Genomic DNA, 18945 nt, shown 5'->3' with positions numbered 1-18945 from the left:
TCAGGTTGGCCCCTACCCAGCGTCACTGTCACCAGCTCCTGGAAGCCCTCCCTCCCATGGGCACCCCAACATTGCAAACTTACCATTTCCACACCTGGTTGTAACTCTCTCTCCACTAAGATGGAGCGACCTCTTCGGGACAGGGTCCATGTTTTATTTATGTTTATATGCATAATGCCTACATGCAGTAGGTGCTCAGTAAATGCTTGCTGAAGTGAACAAAACAGCACAGCTGACCTGAGATTCCCAGAATCCCACCCCCCTGGTTTTACAAGGGAGACAGAGATGCTGAGACAGTGGCACATTTGTCGGCGTCTCACAGTGAGTTTGTGGCCAAGCTGGGTCCACATGAGGCCTGCTGAGCCAGCTCAGGACCCTCTGCCACAGTCTCAAGGAGGTGGGTGGTAAGTAATACACTAGTAGGCAGCTGAGTAGGGACTTAAGGCCAGAACTCATGGGGGCTGGGCAGGGGCAGCAAAGACTGCCTGTGATACCCCCTTGAAGGGACTCAGCGGATATTATAGTCTTGTGTGACTGCCATCCTCAGGGTCTCTGCTGCCCGTGAAATCACAGTGGCATAACCATCAGGGACTGTTTATTGAGACAAGAACCATCCTTTGGGCCTCACTGTTTCCCATGATCGGGAGGAAAGGCCTGGAGTCCAGGTCTATGTTTCAGCTAGGTGGGGGAGGGGCTGGGCCCATCAATCCGCTGGGACACCCCGCCCCCACTGTGGCTTCCCTGGCTGCCACTGCTCACTAGATGCTGTGACATGGCCCTGCCATTCCCTGGGGACTGAAAAGTGAGTGTGCATGTGTGTGTGAGAAAGAAAGTCAGAGAGACAGGGAGGGAGAGAAGGAGAGAGAGAAAGAAACTCTGAAATGTGGGAACACTGCTCATATTCCCTGAAACGCTGCTTTGGAGTTCACAGAAGCAAAGGAAGGACTGACCTTCCTGAGGGCCAGACATGGAGCTGGGTGCTCAGCCCATTCCAACTTGGTCCCCTCATTCACTGGACAGTGATGGACTGAATGCCTACTGTGGACATGTGCCACAGGTCAAGGACCAGGGCTCTAGCGGCAAGCCACACAGAGCATCTGTCCTCACGGATCTCACGTTCTGGTAGAAGGACAGACAACAAATGGGGACCCGTGCAGCATCAGGCCAGCGGCGGTAAGCTTGGGAAGGATAAGTGCAGCTGGGAAGAGGGTAGCATGACAGGATGGGGCAGAGCAGGGTGACTCTTTTAGCTGGGAATTAGGGCAGGGCTTTTCAGAGTGACAGCATTTGTGTCGTGACCGGAATAAAGGGAGTAAGTGGGCCATGGGATGACCCACGGAAGCATTCTGGCAGAGGGAACAGGAGGTGCAAAAGCCCTGGGACAGGTATGCACTTGGCCTGTTTCAAGAGCAGCAGGGATGTGGTCAGGGGCCAGGTGCTCCTTTCATCACTCCTCACAGTCACCCCTCAAAGTCACCTTAGTATTAGCGCCCTCATTTTGCAGATGAGTAAACCAAGGCTCAGAGAGGTCAGCTTGCCCTAGCCACACCAAGCACACCCAGCATCAAACCCTGGCTGCCAATCTCCAAGGCCCTGCTCTTTGCCCTCCAACCTGTGGTCTTGCTCAAATACTTTGTGCCTTTCTAGTGTCACTGTCACATTCTCCATTGGGTAGCAGTCCTTTGGGAACTTTTAGGCCAAGACCCTGAGTCACTCAGCTTGAATCCCCCACAGGACACGGCAAACAACAACATTGGCGTGTGTCTGAGCTTTGGGGTTTCCACAGACTTCATCTTACTGGATCCTCCCAGCCATCCTGAGACAGGTGTCAAGATCCCCATTTTATTATATTTTACTTTTAATGTTATATCCATTTTAAAGACCAAGAAATCAAAGCTCAGAAAAAGGAAAGGACAGGCCAGTATTGATGCTTCATGGTTGCCTAGACTTTAGGAGCTAGGAGATCCCTTGACATTTCTTTAATTCAACCAACTTTTCATTTTTCAGGTGAGAGAACTCCATGGGTGAGACCCACAGAGAAGAGTGGCCAATGGTTACATGGCAAGCGGCAGCCTGACGGAGCCCAGGAACCAGGTCCTTGACTCCTGACCTCCCTCTGCTCTTTGTCAGTTGGCTGGAAGAGGCGATGGTCCCAGATGACAAGCCAATAAGGTGCCGTGCTGGGCAGTGGGGGAGGGGGCAGAACAGTTTAATTTACAGTGGGTTTAGCAGCCAGCGTCCTCTCATCTCAGAGTCCAGGGGAGGCTTACAGAGTGTGTGACAGTGACAATGAGAGGGACTAAGGTCCCAGCCCTAGCCCTTGAGAGCTCTGGTGGAAAGGGCCTGCCAAACGCTGTTGGGGTGGTCAACTGGAGGTGCCATCTTGCTCTCCTGGCGTGCACAGAGAAAGTCATGTCACAATTCCAACGAGGCCCAAGGCGGAGCCCTGGGAAGAGGAGCAGGGAAGCGTAGCAAGAAAAGCACGGGCTCTGAAACCACGGAGACCTGAGTTTGACCACTTAATAGCTGTGGGACCTCAGACAAGTTATATTGCCTCTCTGAGCCGAAGTTTCCTCTGTTAAAACAAAGGGGAGCTGGTCTCTCAGGTTACTTTTAGCTCTAAAATTCTACGAGTTGGGGATCATCCACAAGTCTCCTAACCTCACTGTATCTTATTTGAATTTCCTGAAAAATAGACTTTTTTTTTAAATAGATGCGGCTGCTCAGCACTCACATCAAATCAGAAGACACTGATTTTTCTAAAGATAGCACAGAGAATCCACGCATGGCTGCCTGGCTAAAATCGGCCAATGCATGTCTGGTCCTCCCTCTCTGCTCCTCCCCTGTCAGGCAGGCCAAGTTGAGCAGCATGTCTGGCTGGGAAAATCGGAACCCAGCACAGAGATGGGAATGCTCGTGCTTGGTTGGTCACACATGACATTCTGAGGTGAGTGGGCTCCCACAGGATGGAAAATCAGCATCGTGTCCCCAGGTTGCACGGCTGCAATTATGTCTGTTCAGGGGGCAGCGTGAGGCAGCAGTGTTCTCAGCAACAGCTTGTGACCCAGGAGGTGTTGTCAAGTGGCTACAAAAGTTTGGTAAAGCCTAGAAACCCTGCCCCCTCCTGCAGAGCCTCAAAGCAGGTAAGCATTTTGAAGGAGCTAAAACATGCTACAACAAAAACACATTACCCTTCATCGAACCGGCTGTTACCCACAGCAGCCTTTTTGCCTCATTTCTTTTTCTTTTTTCATTTTTAAGGAACACTAGCTCTTAGTGGAAAGAACCAAGGGCCAATACGAAGATGTGGATTCAAATCCTAGTTCATGAGATCATGGGAAAGTCCCTCAGCGTCTCGGAGACTTGCTTCTCACATTTGTTAAAGGGTTCATCTGTTAAATGATTAGAACTGCCCTGTCTACATCACAAGAGTGTAGAGGACCAGAGGATAGAATGCGGGCGAAGCACCCTATATACTGTAGAGTGAGGTGCCTACATGGGGGAAGAAGGTAGTGAATGCTGGGTCTTGGTGATAGAACAGAGAAGAGTGGCTGCACTTACACTCCTGCATTAGCGAAGGCACTGTGTGTGGGGTCGGGGCTAGTCTCATTACAAAAAGATTTATTCCAAGGATTCTTTAAAAAATGTTTCCCTCGTGCATTCAGGCACAGAGATTATAAATTACTTGCTAAGAAGGCTGAGTCCGGGTGGCGACCTGCCTGCAGGAGACCCACTCTTGAAAAGCCACCAGGAAGTGCCATGTCTGCAAAATTATAGGAGAAGTGGTGGATGATTAAGATTCTATTTATAAAGATTCTGTTTACACACATTGGCGGCGGAAGCTAGGTACGACCAGGTTGCTGAACTGATCACGTATATAGGTGGTGATGTGATTAAAGATTCAAAATCATTCAAAGCACGACTGAATTCATAGCCACTTTTCGTTATTGAATATTTTCTCAATCAATGAATGTAAAAAGCGTGGCAGCGTTCAGGTGGGGGTGATGTCTGAGACATATGTGGATGTTGAAAAGGCATCCTCATACTTCCAAAGGGTGGGAAACAGTGGTCCACATCCGAGCTTCTGAATCACCTGGGGAACCTGTTACAACGCAGACTTGGGGTGGGGCTTGAGATTCAGCATTTCTGACAAGCTTCCAGGGGATGCTGATGCTGCTGGTGGAAGGACCACACTTTGGGTGGCAGGACTCCCAGGAGAACATCTATGCGTTAGCAGAACACACCAGGCCTGTGGTGATGTGGCCTATCTCTCCAGCCCCAGGCCTCATCCTTAGATCCAGCTACCCCAGGAGACTCCGGGCTGCTCCTGGCCTTTGCTCCTGATTCCTGTCCCCCTGCTTAGGATCTCACCTCCCCATGACCCACATCCTCTCTAACTCCCACACACTGCCCAGCCACCTGGCAAACAGGCCTGCGGCGAGGACCAAAGGTCACCTCCTTTCTGAAGGGTATCCTGAGATACCCTCTCCCTCCCTTCCAGAACAGATTAATCCCTGCTTTATGCTCCATCCATCCTCTATCTATCATAGCACTCGGTGACATTTTTTGCTTACGCGTGCCCTGCCCAGCCTGCAGATGCTTGGCCCTCCTTAGGCACTTTACGTGAGAACTGTTGGATCAATGAATTTCCATCTACTACATAAAAGGAAGCTTGAAGATATTCCCTAGATTGTGAACTCTTTACAAACCCAGATTGGGCCTTTCATCTGCATCTGTAAACACCTGGCACGTAGTAGGTGCTCTTGGCAGTTTATCGAATAGGAGGACTGGAGCTCCGAGGGTGGGGCTGTTTCATCCACTTCCTAGATGTTCCCTCAGACACTTGCCTGCCTGGCTGGGCGTTTTCACTAGAGCACACAGCATTGTCCGCACAGCACTTAGCACGTGCATTGAGCAGGTCTTCTGAGAATGACAAAAGTCAGCCTGCCTCTGGCTGCTTCATGGATGCCTGCTGCCAACGGTGCTTCTGACTTATGGCATCACTTCTCCAGATTCCTTGGCACCTGTGCAGACCGCCCCATCCTGCGCAAAGGCCCCCTCTGAGTGAGTTCAGGATCCCAGCCGGCTGCTGCATGTCTCTGTGCTCCAGACTCTCAGAATTCAGGCCAGAGCCTGGGCCTCTCCTTCTGGGGGGGTCCTCAGGACCAGGCATCATGACAAGAGTTTTTCCTGGGAGCAGAGATGTTGGAGAAACCATAGCAACCATCCACATCCACTCTTGCTATGTCCCGTTTGTGATGGGGGCCGGGAAAAGTGGTATTCTTGATACCAAAGCAATATATGTACATAATTTAAAAACCAAATGGTACTGTCCGGCTTCTAATGAAACATAGCAGCCGCCTGCTCCCCCTCTCCCCACCCCGAGTCCCATTCCTCAGGGGCAACTACTCTCAACTGTTTTAGCTGTTTCTTCTAGTTCTTACTTTCATATTTTTGTGAACGTCAACTGCTTGACTGTTATTTCTTGGCTTTTAAAAGTTTTAGATATTATTTTACTGAATTCCTACCACGGCAGATGAGGATGTGGGCTTATGTGAAGTGTCAGCCATATTTGCTTGCCTCTCCTTCTTCTATATGGTTATATGATATTTTGGTGAAGTCAGTAAATGTTGCCCATACCCCAGCATTGGAGTATAAAATGTTTTAAAATAAATATTGATAGGACTAATTGTTTTTATTGAGTTCATAATAGTTTACATCAATGTGAATTTCAGTTGTAAATTATTTCTTGTCTGTCACCACAAAAGTGCTCTGCTTCACCCCCTGTGCCCACCTCCCACCCCCTTTCTGGTAACTACTGAGCTGTTTTCTTTGTCCATGTGTTTGTTTATATTCCACATATGAGTGCAATCATCTGGTGCTTGCCTTTCTCAGTCCGGCTTATTTTGCTTAGCATAATTCCCTCCAGGTCCTTCCGTGTTGTTGTAAATGGGATGAATTTATCTTTTTTTATGGCTGAGTAGTATTCCATTGTATATATATACCACATCTTCTTTGTCCAATCATCTGTTGATGGGCTCTTGGATTGTTTCCATGTCTTGGCTATTGTGAACAGTGCTGCAGTGAACATAGGGGTGCATATGTTACTTTGGATTGTTGATTTCAAGTTGTTTGGGTAGATACCCAGTAGTGGGATGGCTGGGTCATAGGGTAGCTCTATTTTTAGTTTTTTGAGGAATCTCCATACTGTTTTCCATAGTGGCTGCACCAGTTTGCATTCCCACCAGCAGTGTGTGAGGGTTCCTTTTTCTCCACACCCTCTCCAACATTTGCTATTTTTAGTCTTAGTGATTATAGCCATTTTAACAGGTGTAAGGTGGTATCTTAGTGTAGTTTTCATTTGCATTTTCCTGGTGATTAGTGATGTTGAACGTCTTTTCATGTGTTTATTGGCCATCTGTATATCTTCTTTGGAAAAATGTCTATTCATATCCTCTGCCCATAAACTATTTTTGATCCCTTGCTTGTGAAACTATTTTCTTGTTGGTGATGGTTTGTTTGGTTTGCCAGGCACCTATCACAGACATGCCAAAAAGAAAAAAAAAAGTCAAATTTATAGAAACAGAGATTAGAAAAGTGTTTTTCAGAGGCTGGAGGTGGGGGGAACAGGGAAAGTTGATAAAAGCATATAAACTTTCAGCTATAAGATGAATAAGGCCTGAGGATCTAATGCGTGACATGATGACTATAGTTGATAACACTGTAGTGTAGAATTGAAATTAGCTAAGAGAGTGGAACTCAAATGTTCTCACTGAAATACATATTTATTATATAGAAAAATGAGAAAAGGAAAGGCAGACTCTATGGCAGGGCTGTAAAATGCCTCTCAGTCCAGTCAGCCAGATTGCAAGGACCATCCCTCTGGACTCTCCATCTTCCCGCTCCAGTCTGAACTGACTGCTCTCTAGGACTCGTTCTCAACTGTCGTCCTGTTCTTGTCTTCTTCCACACTCTGGGACTTCTCTTCAGGCCAGATGCCCTGTTTCCAGAATCTTACGCCATCTTCTTTCTTGGTTTATTCTGGCATCCTCCAGTAGCTTCCTGAAAACGTCTGCCTGGGAGACACACTTTTTGCATCCGAATTCTGCCCTCACCCTTCATTGTAGGTTGCTGGGTGTAGTAGAATCCTATCTTAGAAAAGAAAGATCCCCCGCGCTGCCCAGGAATTTAAAGGCCCCGTGCCCTTGCCTTCCGGCTTTGGCTGCTTCTGTTGAGAATCCCCAGGCCTTTCTGATTCTAGATCCTGGGTGTGCGACTTGTCTTTTCTCTCCAGAAACTTTCAAGATTTTCTCTTTCTCTCTCTTAGTCTGAATTTCACAAGGATGCATCTCGGTCTGGTCGTTTGCCACTTCTTGCCGACGGGACCTGGGGAAGTCTTTCCATATGGAAAATCACGTGCTTCAGTTGGGAATTTTTCTTATATTATTTCTTTGGCAAACTCCTCTTCTCTACCCTCTCGGTTTTGTTATTCTGGAACTCCTAGTAGTAGGATGTTGGACTTCCTACATTTACTTTCTCATTTTCATGTTTTTTTCCTCACCCATTTTTCCATCTGTTTGTCTCGTGTTTTACTTTTCAGATTTCCTCAATTCCAATCCTTCTATGCTTTTTTTTAAAAAAAATGTTTACAATCATATTTTTAATTTCCAAGGGTTTTTTTTTTGGCTTTTCTTTGAATGTGACTTTTTAATAGCATTCTATATTAATAGCTTGTGTTTATGGATGCAGCATCAACTCTTATCTCTTGAGAATTTTAATTAAAGTGGTTTGATGTTTCCTTCTGCTCCCTGAAGTTATTTTTTATTTATCAAACACTTACATAGTGCCTAATATTATTCAGGCGCTTTCTAATTTATTAGTCAAGCACTTCACAAATATTAACTCATTTCAGTCTTCCTAAAAACCTTGCAGAGTAGATAATATTCTCATTTTAGAGGTAATGGAACTGAGGCTCAGAGAGGTTAAGTAACTTGCCCAAGGTCACACAGCTTGTATGTTGTTTAGCCAGGATTTGAACCCAGGCTCTAGTGTGCCTCTAGAGCTCGTGCCATTAACCATTATCTCTATTTCCTCAAAGCTTCCTTTCTGTTTGGTTGGCTTTGGTTCCTTTGCTGTTAGCGGCTTCCTTCAAATGTCCAGCTTTTTGGCTGTCCACGTATCGTTAAGAGGTACTTCAAGGCCACCCAGTCATTCCCGTGTGTGGGAGGACCCACCGAGGGACTTCACTCTGGGGTGATGTAACTAGGCCATCTGGTTTGGGGACTCCTGGCTCATTCTCTGTGAATCTTTTCTCTCATGCTTGTCTGTGTCTCCAGGAAGGGATTCCCCCAGGCTTCTGTTTGGGGTGGGTGGGGCGGATTTGCCTGGCTGGGGGGCTCACTACTCAGTAAGCAGAATTTCACCTCCTCTCTCTGTTTTCTGCACAGCCCACACCCAAGCCCTCAGCTCTGCCTGGTTCCCCACAGCCCAGAGCCTGTCTGTTTCAATCGTAGCTTCCGCTGGGCTGAGGAGAGAGATTTGCCGGTTGCTTTGGGCTGGGGAGGATATCTAGGTTTATACTTAAAAAAATCCTTAATTGCCATTTAAGTGGGGTTTGAGCAGGGAGCCTCTGTAAACACTTATGTTCAAAATCCACCATGTTCAATGAGAAGTCTAGACTGTCACCTTCCGCGAGGCTCTGGAGCTCTGCCGACATGTCACGAGCCTGTGGTACCATCCCAGGAGAAGGGGGAGAGATGCTCACAGTTGGTCTCTGGGATGTACACAGCCACAGAACCACCTGACGCTGTTTTCATCCCAATAACATCAGCCTCCCATCCAATAGTTTTCAAATTGGGTTCCTTGGAGCCCTAGGGTTCCTCAGGAAACGTCCCAGGATTGGCCACAGTGGGCAAGGCGAAAGCAAACTGGGGTTGCCATCTCCAGTTGAAGCAGAACAGCTCTCCTTTTATCTGTTATATATTTATATCGGGGCTGTGCTAATGCTTTTGTTCAATACAAGGATTCTGCTTTTGAAAATAAAAAGAGGAAAAAATAGAAAAGAACTACAACAGCCTATCATTAGATGCCATTCTCTCGCCAGAGATGTCACTCGAGGCTTTTTTTCCTGAGCTATTTTCACGGCGGTGCTTTTACAACCACAGTGTGAACATTAAACGAACGTAGTGGAAGGAGCAACGCTTTTGGGGTCGTCAGTGGGTTTTCAGCTTGGTTCAACTGCTCGACGAGGTGTGTGTCCCGGGTAAGCTTACTCAACCTCTCTGGGCCCTAGTTTCTTTACTTTTCAATGGGGATTATAACACTTTCATAGCAGGGCAACTGGGGGATTCATGGGATAAAATGTCCGTGAGACTTAGCAGCTACTCATTAAGGTTAGTTTTTCCCTCACCCTGGCCCCATCAGTGTGCACAATTACAGCAATTTTTTTTCTCTCTCAACAAATATATCTACAAATATTTATTGCCCTGGGATATATCAGTGAGCCAGACAGTTCAAGATCGCTGACTGCCTGGTGCATGTGTTTCAGTGGAAGAGAATAGACAGCAAAAAATAAATAAGTAAATGATAAGGTATACTGGAAGGTGACACACATCATGGAGAAAAGGACAAGCCGAGAAGATATAGAGGGATGAGGGGTGGGCTGGGGTGCAATTTTAAATAGGGCAGTCAGGGTAGGCCTCATTGAGAAGGTGATATGTGAGCAGAGACTTGCCAGAGGTGAGGAATTAGCCATGTGGATATCTGAGCAAAGAGAAATCGAGGCAGAAGGAATGGAGAATGCAGATGCCCAGAGTAAGAGCATTCCTGGGGTGTCCAAGAAGTCACAGGGAAACAGGTGAACTAGCTATGCCAGAGCGGCTCGAGCCAAGCGAACGACGGGTCAGGGGGAGGTGATGAGGCTGGAGGGGAAAATAAGGGGCCAGATATTTACCTCTATTATAGCACAGGCTCTCAGAATAATTCCTTTGCTCAAAAACATAACATCGAATTCATTTTTCTATAATACTAGGATTTGGGGAAATCTAGGCAGATTGTGTTTGATAGAAAAGTATGTTTTGCATCACGATGAATGAGGGCTACAGGCAGATGAGAAAGGGAGGGCCCTATTTATGGTCTTTCCAACTTCTAACCCATCCGTTCAGAATCTGAGTTCCTTGGAGAGCTCCCCGTACACTGATTCTGGGTTGCTCCGAGGTAACCAACCCCAACCCTCAACCTCAGCCCCACCTCCCTCAGCACGGCCATTCACGGGACCACCTCTTAGGAACTCCTTCCCCAGCTGCCCCCACCGGGCCTCCTCAGGGCTCTCAAGCCCCTCCATGAACTCACTCCCCTGGTCACTGATGCGTCCGGGGGTGGGCGCTTGATTGAGCTGGACTAATGATTCCCTTCTCTATTTTTTTTTTTTTATTATTAGGAGATCAGTGAGAGAGTCAGAACAGTCTCTTGCTGGTGGTAGGATGTGTGAAGTATAAAACTATTGGGAGCCATGTGTGAAAAAAAAAATGTGTGGAAAAAGCTCGTCTCTAGTGAGAGAGAATGAAAGCAATTCAGAGAGAGAGGAGAGGCGAGAAGGGGCGAGAGACCCTAGGGGCAGGAGCCCTTGGTTCCAGTTCTTTCTGACGCTGCATCCTTGCCCTCCCGCTGTTTGCTTGTTGAAACTTGCCTCAGATTCTAAGGACGACACAATTCCTTTTATGCCTAAGCTTGTTTGAATCCAGTTTCTCTCATGTGCAACCTAGATAACCCACTGCCTCTTCCTTTTATCTTTGAAGTTACTCAGAGGCATCTACACAGAGTTTCATTTTTAACAACCTCCCACCTGCCTTCAATTTAATTTCCTTTAGAAAACACCGGCCGTGAAATCTGCACTTCTATAGTCTAGGATGGCTTTTCTGTCCCTTCTCTATTTTGTAGGCTCCTCCATGAAAAAGCAGGTTTCCATGGTCAAAGGCATTTGGGAAATAATGCTGCGTGCAATATTCCTATCTCGGAGATTCACGATGCAGCATCTTAAAGAGTTCCTGTGGTGAGTAATGTGTTCAACTTTGTCTAACCAGGGCTCTCAGATCCTTTCTATTCCTGTTACACGTAATATCCCAAACTCCCGACATTCCACAGGGCCCATTTTGGGGTCCACGTGGGACTGAGATTACCCTTTTAAAAATGACATATTTCCAGGGTGTGCTGTGCAAGGATGTTTGACCAAGATGGCATCCTGGTGTGGGGCATTGTCAGCCCAGAGGAAAGGACAGTTTTGAACATTTTTAATGTCACCATGTACTCTCTAAGCAAGAGCCCATAGGGCTGGGTCCACCCAAAGGGGGTGCCTCTTCCTAAGTCACTCATTGGTGCCAAAGGTCCTGTGAGTCAGAATTACACCCAGAGGAGTGGTTCCCTCTTCTTTATATTTCTGAGGGATGCAGCTGCCCACGAGGCAAGGCAAGAATGGATCAGATTCTGCTTTGAGTGGAACGAGACTTCCAGATGTTGAGGTGCCTCAGGACCCCCGGTATAGGTATGGGATATCTGGAATATTCTCTGCCTCTGGGATAGTTTGACTATCCCCCCATCTACTGGTCATCATCATCATCCTTCGCTGTCTATAGTTCACAGAGAGCTCTCATTTGATCCCTTCAGCCACCTTATAAAGTTGATGGGTTTTATTTGTTTTCTTGATCTCTATTTTACAGATGAGGAAACTGAGGCTCATTTACTCGTTCTCAGTCCCATGCTAGCAAAGGAAGAATGGGGCATTTGGTCTTGGGTCTGACTCTATAATGCCACTTTCCTGTCCTACCACGCTGCCCCTGTCATCAAGCTGTCTGTGGCCACTCCCTCAACAGCCATATTTCAATTCCTTTCTTCTCTATCATCACCCGAATATCTCCTATAAGGAGTTGGGTTCCTTTCTGTGGGGATTGGGAAGAGGTAAGAATGCCAAGGAAGAAAGATGGCATCTATGGGGCCATGCAGCTTGCCAGATCCAGAAGACTGCCTCCCCCCTGAGGACCATGGTGGGGTTACGCTGGCTGTGCCCACAGTCCTTGGGAGCAATGACTAAGCAGAAAGATGTGGCCATGCCTCCTCAGGTGGCCTCATGGACAAGCGTCCCTCACCTGCCAGAACCCACCTCTCAACCTTCAGCATCCTCACTCCCACCCACATGAGGCTCACCCACCACCGATCCAGGAAGCAGCAGCTTTGAGGTGATCAGAGTCCCCAAGAGGCGCTATTGCTCTGACTTCTCAGCCTGAAGAAAGGTCAGTGGAGGAAGCCTGGATATAATGATTCAGGAGGCCTGGTTGGGTGGCCTGGGTGAAGTCACCTTAACCTCAGCCTCCTTCCCTGGCAAATGGGGGTAAGGAGCCCTCCCTATCACTCAAGGCTGTAGTGAGGGGAAGGCAAGGAATGAGGAATATTATGGCCCCGGAGGAATGTGGGAGGTGGCTGCCAAGGCAAAAACCCAAAAAGCCAACCAGCACAGGCTGAAACTCTGCTCTCCAATATGGTCACCACTAGCCTCCCGCAACAATTTAAATTAATAAAAATGAAATGATATTAAAAATTCAGTTCCTCATTCTCACTGGCCAAATTTCAAATGCTCGCTTGTGGCTACCGTATTGGACCACGCAGATAGAGAACATTTCCATTGCTGCAGAAAGTTCTATAGGACAGCACCGATGAGTGTCTTCTCTAAGCAGCTTCTTCTGGCCCCTGTGCCTACTTTAACCCCCTCCTCCTTCACACAGCCTGTCTCCCCAGCTCCCCAAACTCAGAGGAAATGGTTTAGTGAACGGTGCTGGTCTGGCCCCCGGGGAGAGCTCAAGCTTTGGGCTGGAGTTCTCCTGTGTCCCCAAGAGGTGATAAGCTCTGGAAAGGCAGGTCTTTGTCTTGTGTCTTCGGCATCCCTGACAATGCCCTGCATGGTGTTAGGCACCGAAGGTCCTTAATCATGATTACAGATTTGTCCTGAATTGGTACAGCTCGCGGTCCACTAGGGCTGACTGGAGGTCAAGGAGCTTGGTCAGTACAGCGTGGCCAGGAATTCACTGCATGACTTCCAGTACATTATGGCCTCCTGCCTGGCCTCGGTTCTCCCTCCGCAGGGAGGAATAGATGATCTCAGACATTCTTTCCTGCTCTGACCATCCATGGCTTCAGGAGCAAGAATTTCCTGGGGGAGGCCCTGTGGTTGGAGCCCATTCTATCAGCGGCCAGCGTTCAGACCCAAGGCCAGACCCTGCTGTGTGAAGACGTCTGTGATGGAGGTGCCTGGCGATATGAGCGTGAGTGTGGTATGTGAATGTGTGTGTGTGTCTATACACGTTCTTTCACTCCTGAATCAAGGTAACAGGGTGGGAAATCCAACATAACCATGGAAAGGCATAACTAACTTCCAGTCTGGCCATGGGTCTCCAGGACTCACTTTTATTTCCTCATTTCTCTCCTTTTCCACCAGCGGTTTAATAAGCAAATATGTTCTCTTGTCCATAAGGCAGAGCTTCTCTTTGGGGACCAAGACCCACCCCCCAGGATCCAGGGTTGTATATAGGCCCCCATGGTCACTGGACACAGGCTGGCCTCAGGAATGTTCTGGAACGCCAGGTTGTGTCGGCCAGCTCTCAAGGATGTCAGAACTTGGCACTAACATAGATCTTCATCTATTTGCATCTGGGGCTGGAGGGGAGGGGCAGTGAATTTAGAAAAGTGGATGGGACAAACTAAGTGTCCCCTGGCAAGCGGTCGGCAGGGTTTGGAGGGCCTGGAGCCTGAGGCGAGCTGTCAGAGGGCTGGAAGGACGCGTGTGGTGGCCATTTCGCTTTTCTGTTGCAGCATCAAGAGGACTCACTGTAGCATGAGGCGAGTGGCCACGCTCAGCTCTCCCCAGCAGGGTGCCCAAGCCAGAGACGCCAGGAGCAAGGGAGAGCCGGGTGGTGGGGGGAGAGCTCGAGCTTGCAGTCAGTCACCCCTGGGGCAGAAGCCCTCGCAGCCCTCAGAAGCCCGGAAGGCTTGGACATGGTGAGGGCCAGACCTCAGCATTGTGGGGAACGGCGGCAGGAATCACAGGGTTGGGGCTGCGAGAAGTGGGGGCTGGGCTGCTTGGCCTCCACCCCCTCCTCAGCTCCAGCCTCAGGGCCCAGGGCCTCCTTCCTGCTGGAATATTCTCTCCCCCCCACCCTACCTTGTGGCCATTTCCAAGGCCCATCTCTTGACCTCCCTCCCCTCTCCTCCCCGTTATGCCCTGACTATGGCATTAATCTTTCTTTGGGTCTCCTTAGCATCCATGGTCCCAGTCTTGGGCATCTCTTTACTTTCTCTACCTGGTAAAATTCTTGAGGCTGCCGCATCCCTAACCTTCACTCCCACCTCTGCTTCCGTCATCACATGACCTTCTCCCCTGTCTGCCCTTCCAACACCCCTCTTATGAGGACCCGCCTGTATAATCCAGGGTAATCTCAAGACCCTTGTCAAATACCCTATGCACCATGATGCTTGCCCTGAACTCCCGCCCTACCTACCCCCCAGGAGGAGACCACCATCCCTCCACAGCATTGGCGACACTGATGTCACGCTGGACTGTAATCATGTGTCTCCTCCTCTAGGCTGTGATCAAGGATTCAGTCTTTTTCACCTTTATGTCCTCACTTTGCTACAAAGCCTGAGATAGTATAAATGGCTAATGAATTGTTTGCTGAATGAATAAGTGAATAAATGAACGCATGAAATCAGCTTTGGGGCACGTACGCACAGGCCCCAGGGGCTCACGCAGGCATGGCGCCAGGTCCCCGAGTCAGTGCCCTTTGGTTTTCTCACACTCCACGGCCTTCCCCCTTCCTCCAGGAGGAGGAGCCTGCTCTTCTTTCCACTGGGCCCCTGAGCTGGGTTGGGATGTTCCGGATGGCTGGGAGAGGAAGGGGCTGGTCCATCCCTTCTTCTTCTGAAATCAAGCCACCCACCTGCCCAGCCATTCCTTTTAATTCAAACCTTCCTCCATGCTTCCTCCCCAACTCCTCCATCACCCCACCTGCCTTCCCTCTCCGTTGTTCCCATCATCTGCCCTCTCCCACCTAGTCCAATCCGAGGAAACCAAGGGCATTGCAGTCCATGCCAGGGACACGCTTACCGTTCACCAGCATGTCACCAACCCCGTGATGGAGAGCAGCCCTACATAGGGTGGGCCGAGACAGCCCTCCCTAGGCAAACCAGCCTTTCAGAGTCCTACACCCATCCGCCATCGCCCGCCGCCCCATCCCTGTGCCCGGCTCACCTGTCTCTCCCCAGATGGGCAGGTACTCATCCTGCTGAATGTCCAGCATGATCTCCAGCCCGTTGCCTGTCCCCCCCTTAACTGTGGTGAGCAGAGGTTTGCCGTCCTCGCCTGAGTTAAACATGTAACACTTCCCATATTTTGTAAACACCTGAGGAGAGAAGAGAGAGGGAGAGAAGCATATGGGTGACTTCAGGCTGGGCTCCAGAGATTGGTGAGACCCCAGAAATCCCACAGCGGGCCGGAGTCCTCATAGCCCATCACAATCAACCCCTTTTGGGGACCAACGATTCCTCACCCTGGCTAATGGTCTGACTTCTGCCAAGTGGGATTCTGGCATCAAAGAACAAATCTGGACACACTTTGGGGTTACTTGCAATGGGATCTGTTCTCTTCTGTCTCTGTACACTTCCCCTGGGCGGTCTTGTCTACTTCCAAGTGTCAATCATCGTCTATAAGCCCTTGACCCTGCAACCTGCACCTCCAGGCCCCAGCTCTGTTTTGAGCTCCAGACACACAGATCCCACTGCCTGATAAGCATGACCTCGGGGGACCCACATGCTCCGATGCTCAGCATGTCCGGGTGGGAACAAATCTTTAGGCTCCCTGCCTCCCTGAGTGGCTCTCCCACACCTACCCCAGGAATAGCATTGCCACCTGCCAAGGGGCTCAAGCCAGATCCTCAGAGTGGCTGTCCACTCTTCCTCCTCCTCACCACCATGTCCAATTAACCAGCGAGGCCTGTCAACACTGTCTCTACATCCGTCTTGCATTGTGCCTTGTGTCCTCTGCCGCAACTTAGGACCCAATTCTTTCTTGCCTGGGCTGCTGAAGTTTCCTAACTGGGCTCCCGGATTCCAGACAACCTTCCCAGCCCATCCTCTAAGTTAACTGGCTCACTCTTTCTGAAATGCCAACCCAGTCTTCTTAATCCTGTGCTTAATATCCATCAGCTCCCTACCCCGCCCCCAATGCTCAGTTCCCTAAGGTTAACACCCAGGCCCTCCAGAGCAGCCTTCTATGATGCCCTCTGCCTACTGCATCCTACTGCTTCCCATCTGAGTCCACAGGAATCCGCTAGAAGGTAAGTTCTGCGGGTTCAGGGACTACCTCTGCTTGTTCACTGATGCACCCATCCCTAGTGGCAAGCACAGTGCCTGGCACATGGGAGTGCTCCAGAAATGTATGTCAAATGAATGAATGAGTGAATGAGTGAGTGAGCGGGTGGGTGGAGCCAGATCAAACAACTTGCAGCACCCTAGATGTACCCTGCTGTTCACACACTTATGGCTTTCTCTTTGCTGCTTCTGCTGCCTAAAGCTCCTTTCATTCCTCTTTCTGCCTGGGCACCCTCTAGCTCCCTGCCTGGGCACCCTCTAGTTGTTCTCCAAGACTGGATTGATGCAACTCCTCCTCCAGGAAGCCTCCCTGAGCCCCAGGACCAAGCTGGGTTACGCCCCTCCTCACCATTCCCCTTGCTCCTTCACCACGGCAGCCATCACATGGCTCTGAACAGCTGGGCCTGCATCTCTCCTGAACTTGACTCTGCCTTTCGTCTCTGAATCCCACTGTTTAAGACATTGCCTGGCACACAGTAGGCGCTCAGGCCACTTTTGCTTGATGAAAGCGTGATTACAAAGATGTTGTGTGATGCTGTGGGAGGAGCCCAGGTCGAGGGATGCAGAGATCTCGGTCCAAGTTTGATGTTGCCACTTACTAGTTGTGTGAACCAAATAAACGCTCCAGGCCTCAATGTCCCCATCTGTAGGATGGGGGTTCTAGTCCTTGCCTTCGCTACCTCTCAAGGTTATTGAGGGGATCAACTGAGGTAAAATATGCAAAAGTGCTTTGAAAACGATAAAAGCTTTCTACAAATGCTATGGGCTATCATGATTACATAACTGCTTTGGAACCTTGAGCTGAAGCCAAATTACATCTGGCAGAATTGGCTGGGAGGGAGCCAGGCTAGGTGTGCTGGATTCCTGCAGCCTCCGGGATTTGGGACCAGGTCGCTGCCCTGACGGTGCCCCACTGTGTGGTCCCCTCCTACAGCACAGAGGCTACAAGGAAGCTCTCTGCTTTCCTATCCTTCAGTGCAGGGGCAGGCAGATGGTGGGGCTGAGCCCGGAGGCTGCATTTCCCATGCAGATCTTGATGGCTGGATGGAAAGAAGGGAGAGGGACCTCTACCACGAGTCAGGGACAGTGTCAGAGGCTTACCTGCACTACCTCATTTCACCCTTGCATCCTGTGACCATGGGTATTGCTGCTTCCATTATGCCGAGCAGAAAACCAAGGCCCAGAGAGATTAAGGGACTTACCTAAGGTCACACAGCTATTAAGTAGAGAAGCTGGGATTCAAATCCATGTCTGTCTGATTCTAACACATCTGCTCTTTCTGGATGTGCTGTCCTGTGTTTTTGTCACTGGGACATTTCCAAGCATACGCTGTCCCTCTCTACCTTGCTTTTTCCATCAGCCAATCAATATTCATATGCATGTGCTCCTACTATGTGCAAGGATTATGGGGATTGCAAAGAAGTACAAGCCCTACTACCTGCCTTCACGACCTGTAGGAAGGGCCAGTAAAACACCAGGCTCCACATTTTTCTCCACTGTCCAACATGGCTCTGAGTCCCTGGCCAGCTGCACTATTTCAGGGCAGCCAAGGCCTACTTTCCCAGCTTCGTGGTGGGTGAGGACAGCTGGAACGCGATTTTTCAAAGAAGCGAGCTTTTTCATCACTATTGTATATAGCAACTGAGCTTGGCTAACGAACTTGTCCCCTAGAGTGATGCTCTCGGGGACCACTGTAATGAACAGATAAGAGCATTTTATAGTTAGCACATCCATCGCAAAGGGCTGAACACCTCTGGAATGACTTCTGAGGTGCTCCAAGAGAGCTTTTCTTTGTAGACACACTATCTTGTCTCCAAAATTGCTGATAATATTAATTTGCCTATCTATATGAAGATATTTGTGAGTAAAAGAACATTTCAGCTTAGTATCAGATTATTGCAAATTCCACCTCCTTCCTCCCCACCATTTGGTACTTGAACTTCAGAATATTGGGCTGGGGTTAGAATGTGGTGTCTACTCCTGGAGTCAGCTATGAGCCCAGCCCTGCCACCAACATGCTGTGTGGCGTTGATAAAGGTATGGACCCTCCCTGAGCTTCCGAGGATGATGACGAGATGCGAGAACTGAAACGGTCTTAGAGATCATCTCGTCCACCCACCTGACTTACAGGTAAGGGAATGGAGACCCAGGAGTGAGGAGGTGACTCGCCCAAGGCTACACAGCAAGGAAGTGTCCATCTGGGACAATGACTCCTAGTTCAGCCTGTTCCTGCCTTTATACCAGCCTCCCTCAGTTTCCCCACTTACAAGAGGAGACGGAGGATCTAAGGGATTGCGGCCTTCAGCTGGTCATTGACTGAGTGCTTGCTCTGTGCCAGCCCCCAGGCTGGCACCCCTGAAGTCTTCCCTATAGAGGCAGGAGCAGACAGGTCCTTGAGGTGGGAGTGATGGAGACACGCTCCCCATCCTCAATGACCGCCTTGCCAGACCTAGTACTCATTCTAGGCCCAGGTGGTGCTCCTGCAGGTGCCCTCAGTGTCAATCCCGTCTTTCCTGCCCCCTCCCCCTGAGGGTG

The 18945-nt window shown here is 49.4% G+C and overlaps 1 protein-coding gene across 2 annotated transcripts in view; it reads right to left on the bottom strand.

Moving 5' to 3' along the window:
- The window catches only part of ASIC2 (acid sensing ion channel subunit 2), a 996512-nt gene that overhangs the window by 77252 nt on the left and 900315 nt on the right, over positions 1 to 18945 (bottom strand). For both annotated transcript variants that reach the window (NM_001195635.1, XM_023651620.2), the window contains exon 2: positions 15293 to 15443. In NM_001195635.1, coding sequence (NP_001182564.1) covers positions 15293 to 15443 — 151 coding nt within the window. The remainder of the gene's footprint in view (positions 1 to 15292; positions 15444 to 18945) is intronic.

This window comes from Equus caballus, chromosome 11, assembly GCF_041296265.1.
Source record: "Equus caballus isolate H_3958 breed thoroughbred chromosome 11, TB-T2T, whole genome shotgun sequence".
NCBI classification, from domain to species: domain Eukaryota; kingdom Metazoa; phylum Chordata; class Mammalia; order Perissodactyla; family Equidae; genus Equus; species Equus caballus.
Note: the sequence above shows the minus strand (reverse complement) of the source record. Positions and strands in the feature narration are given on the sequence as shown.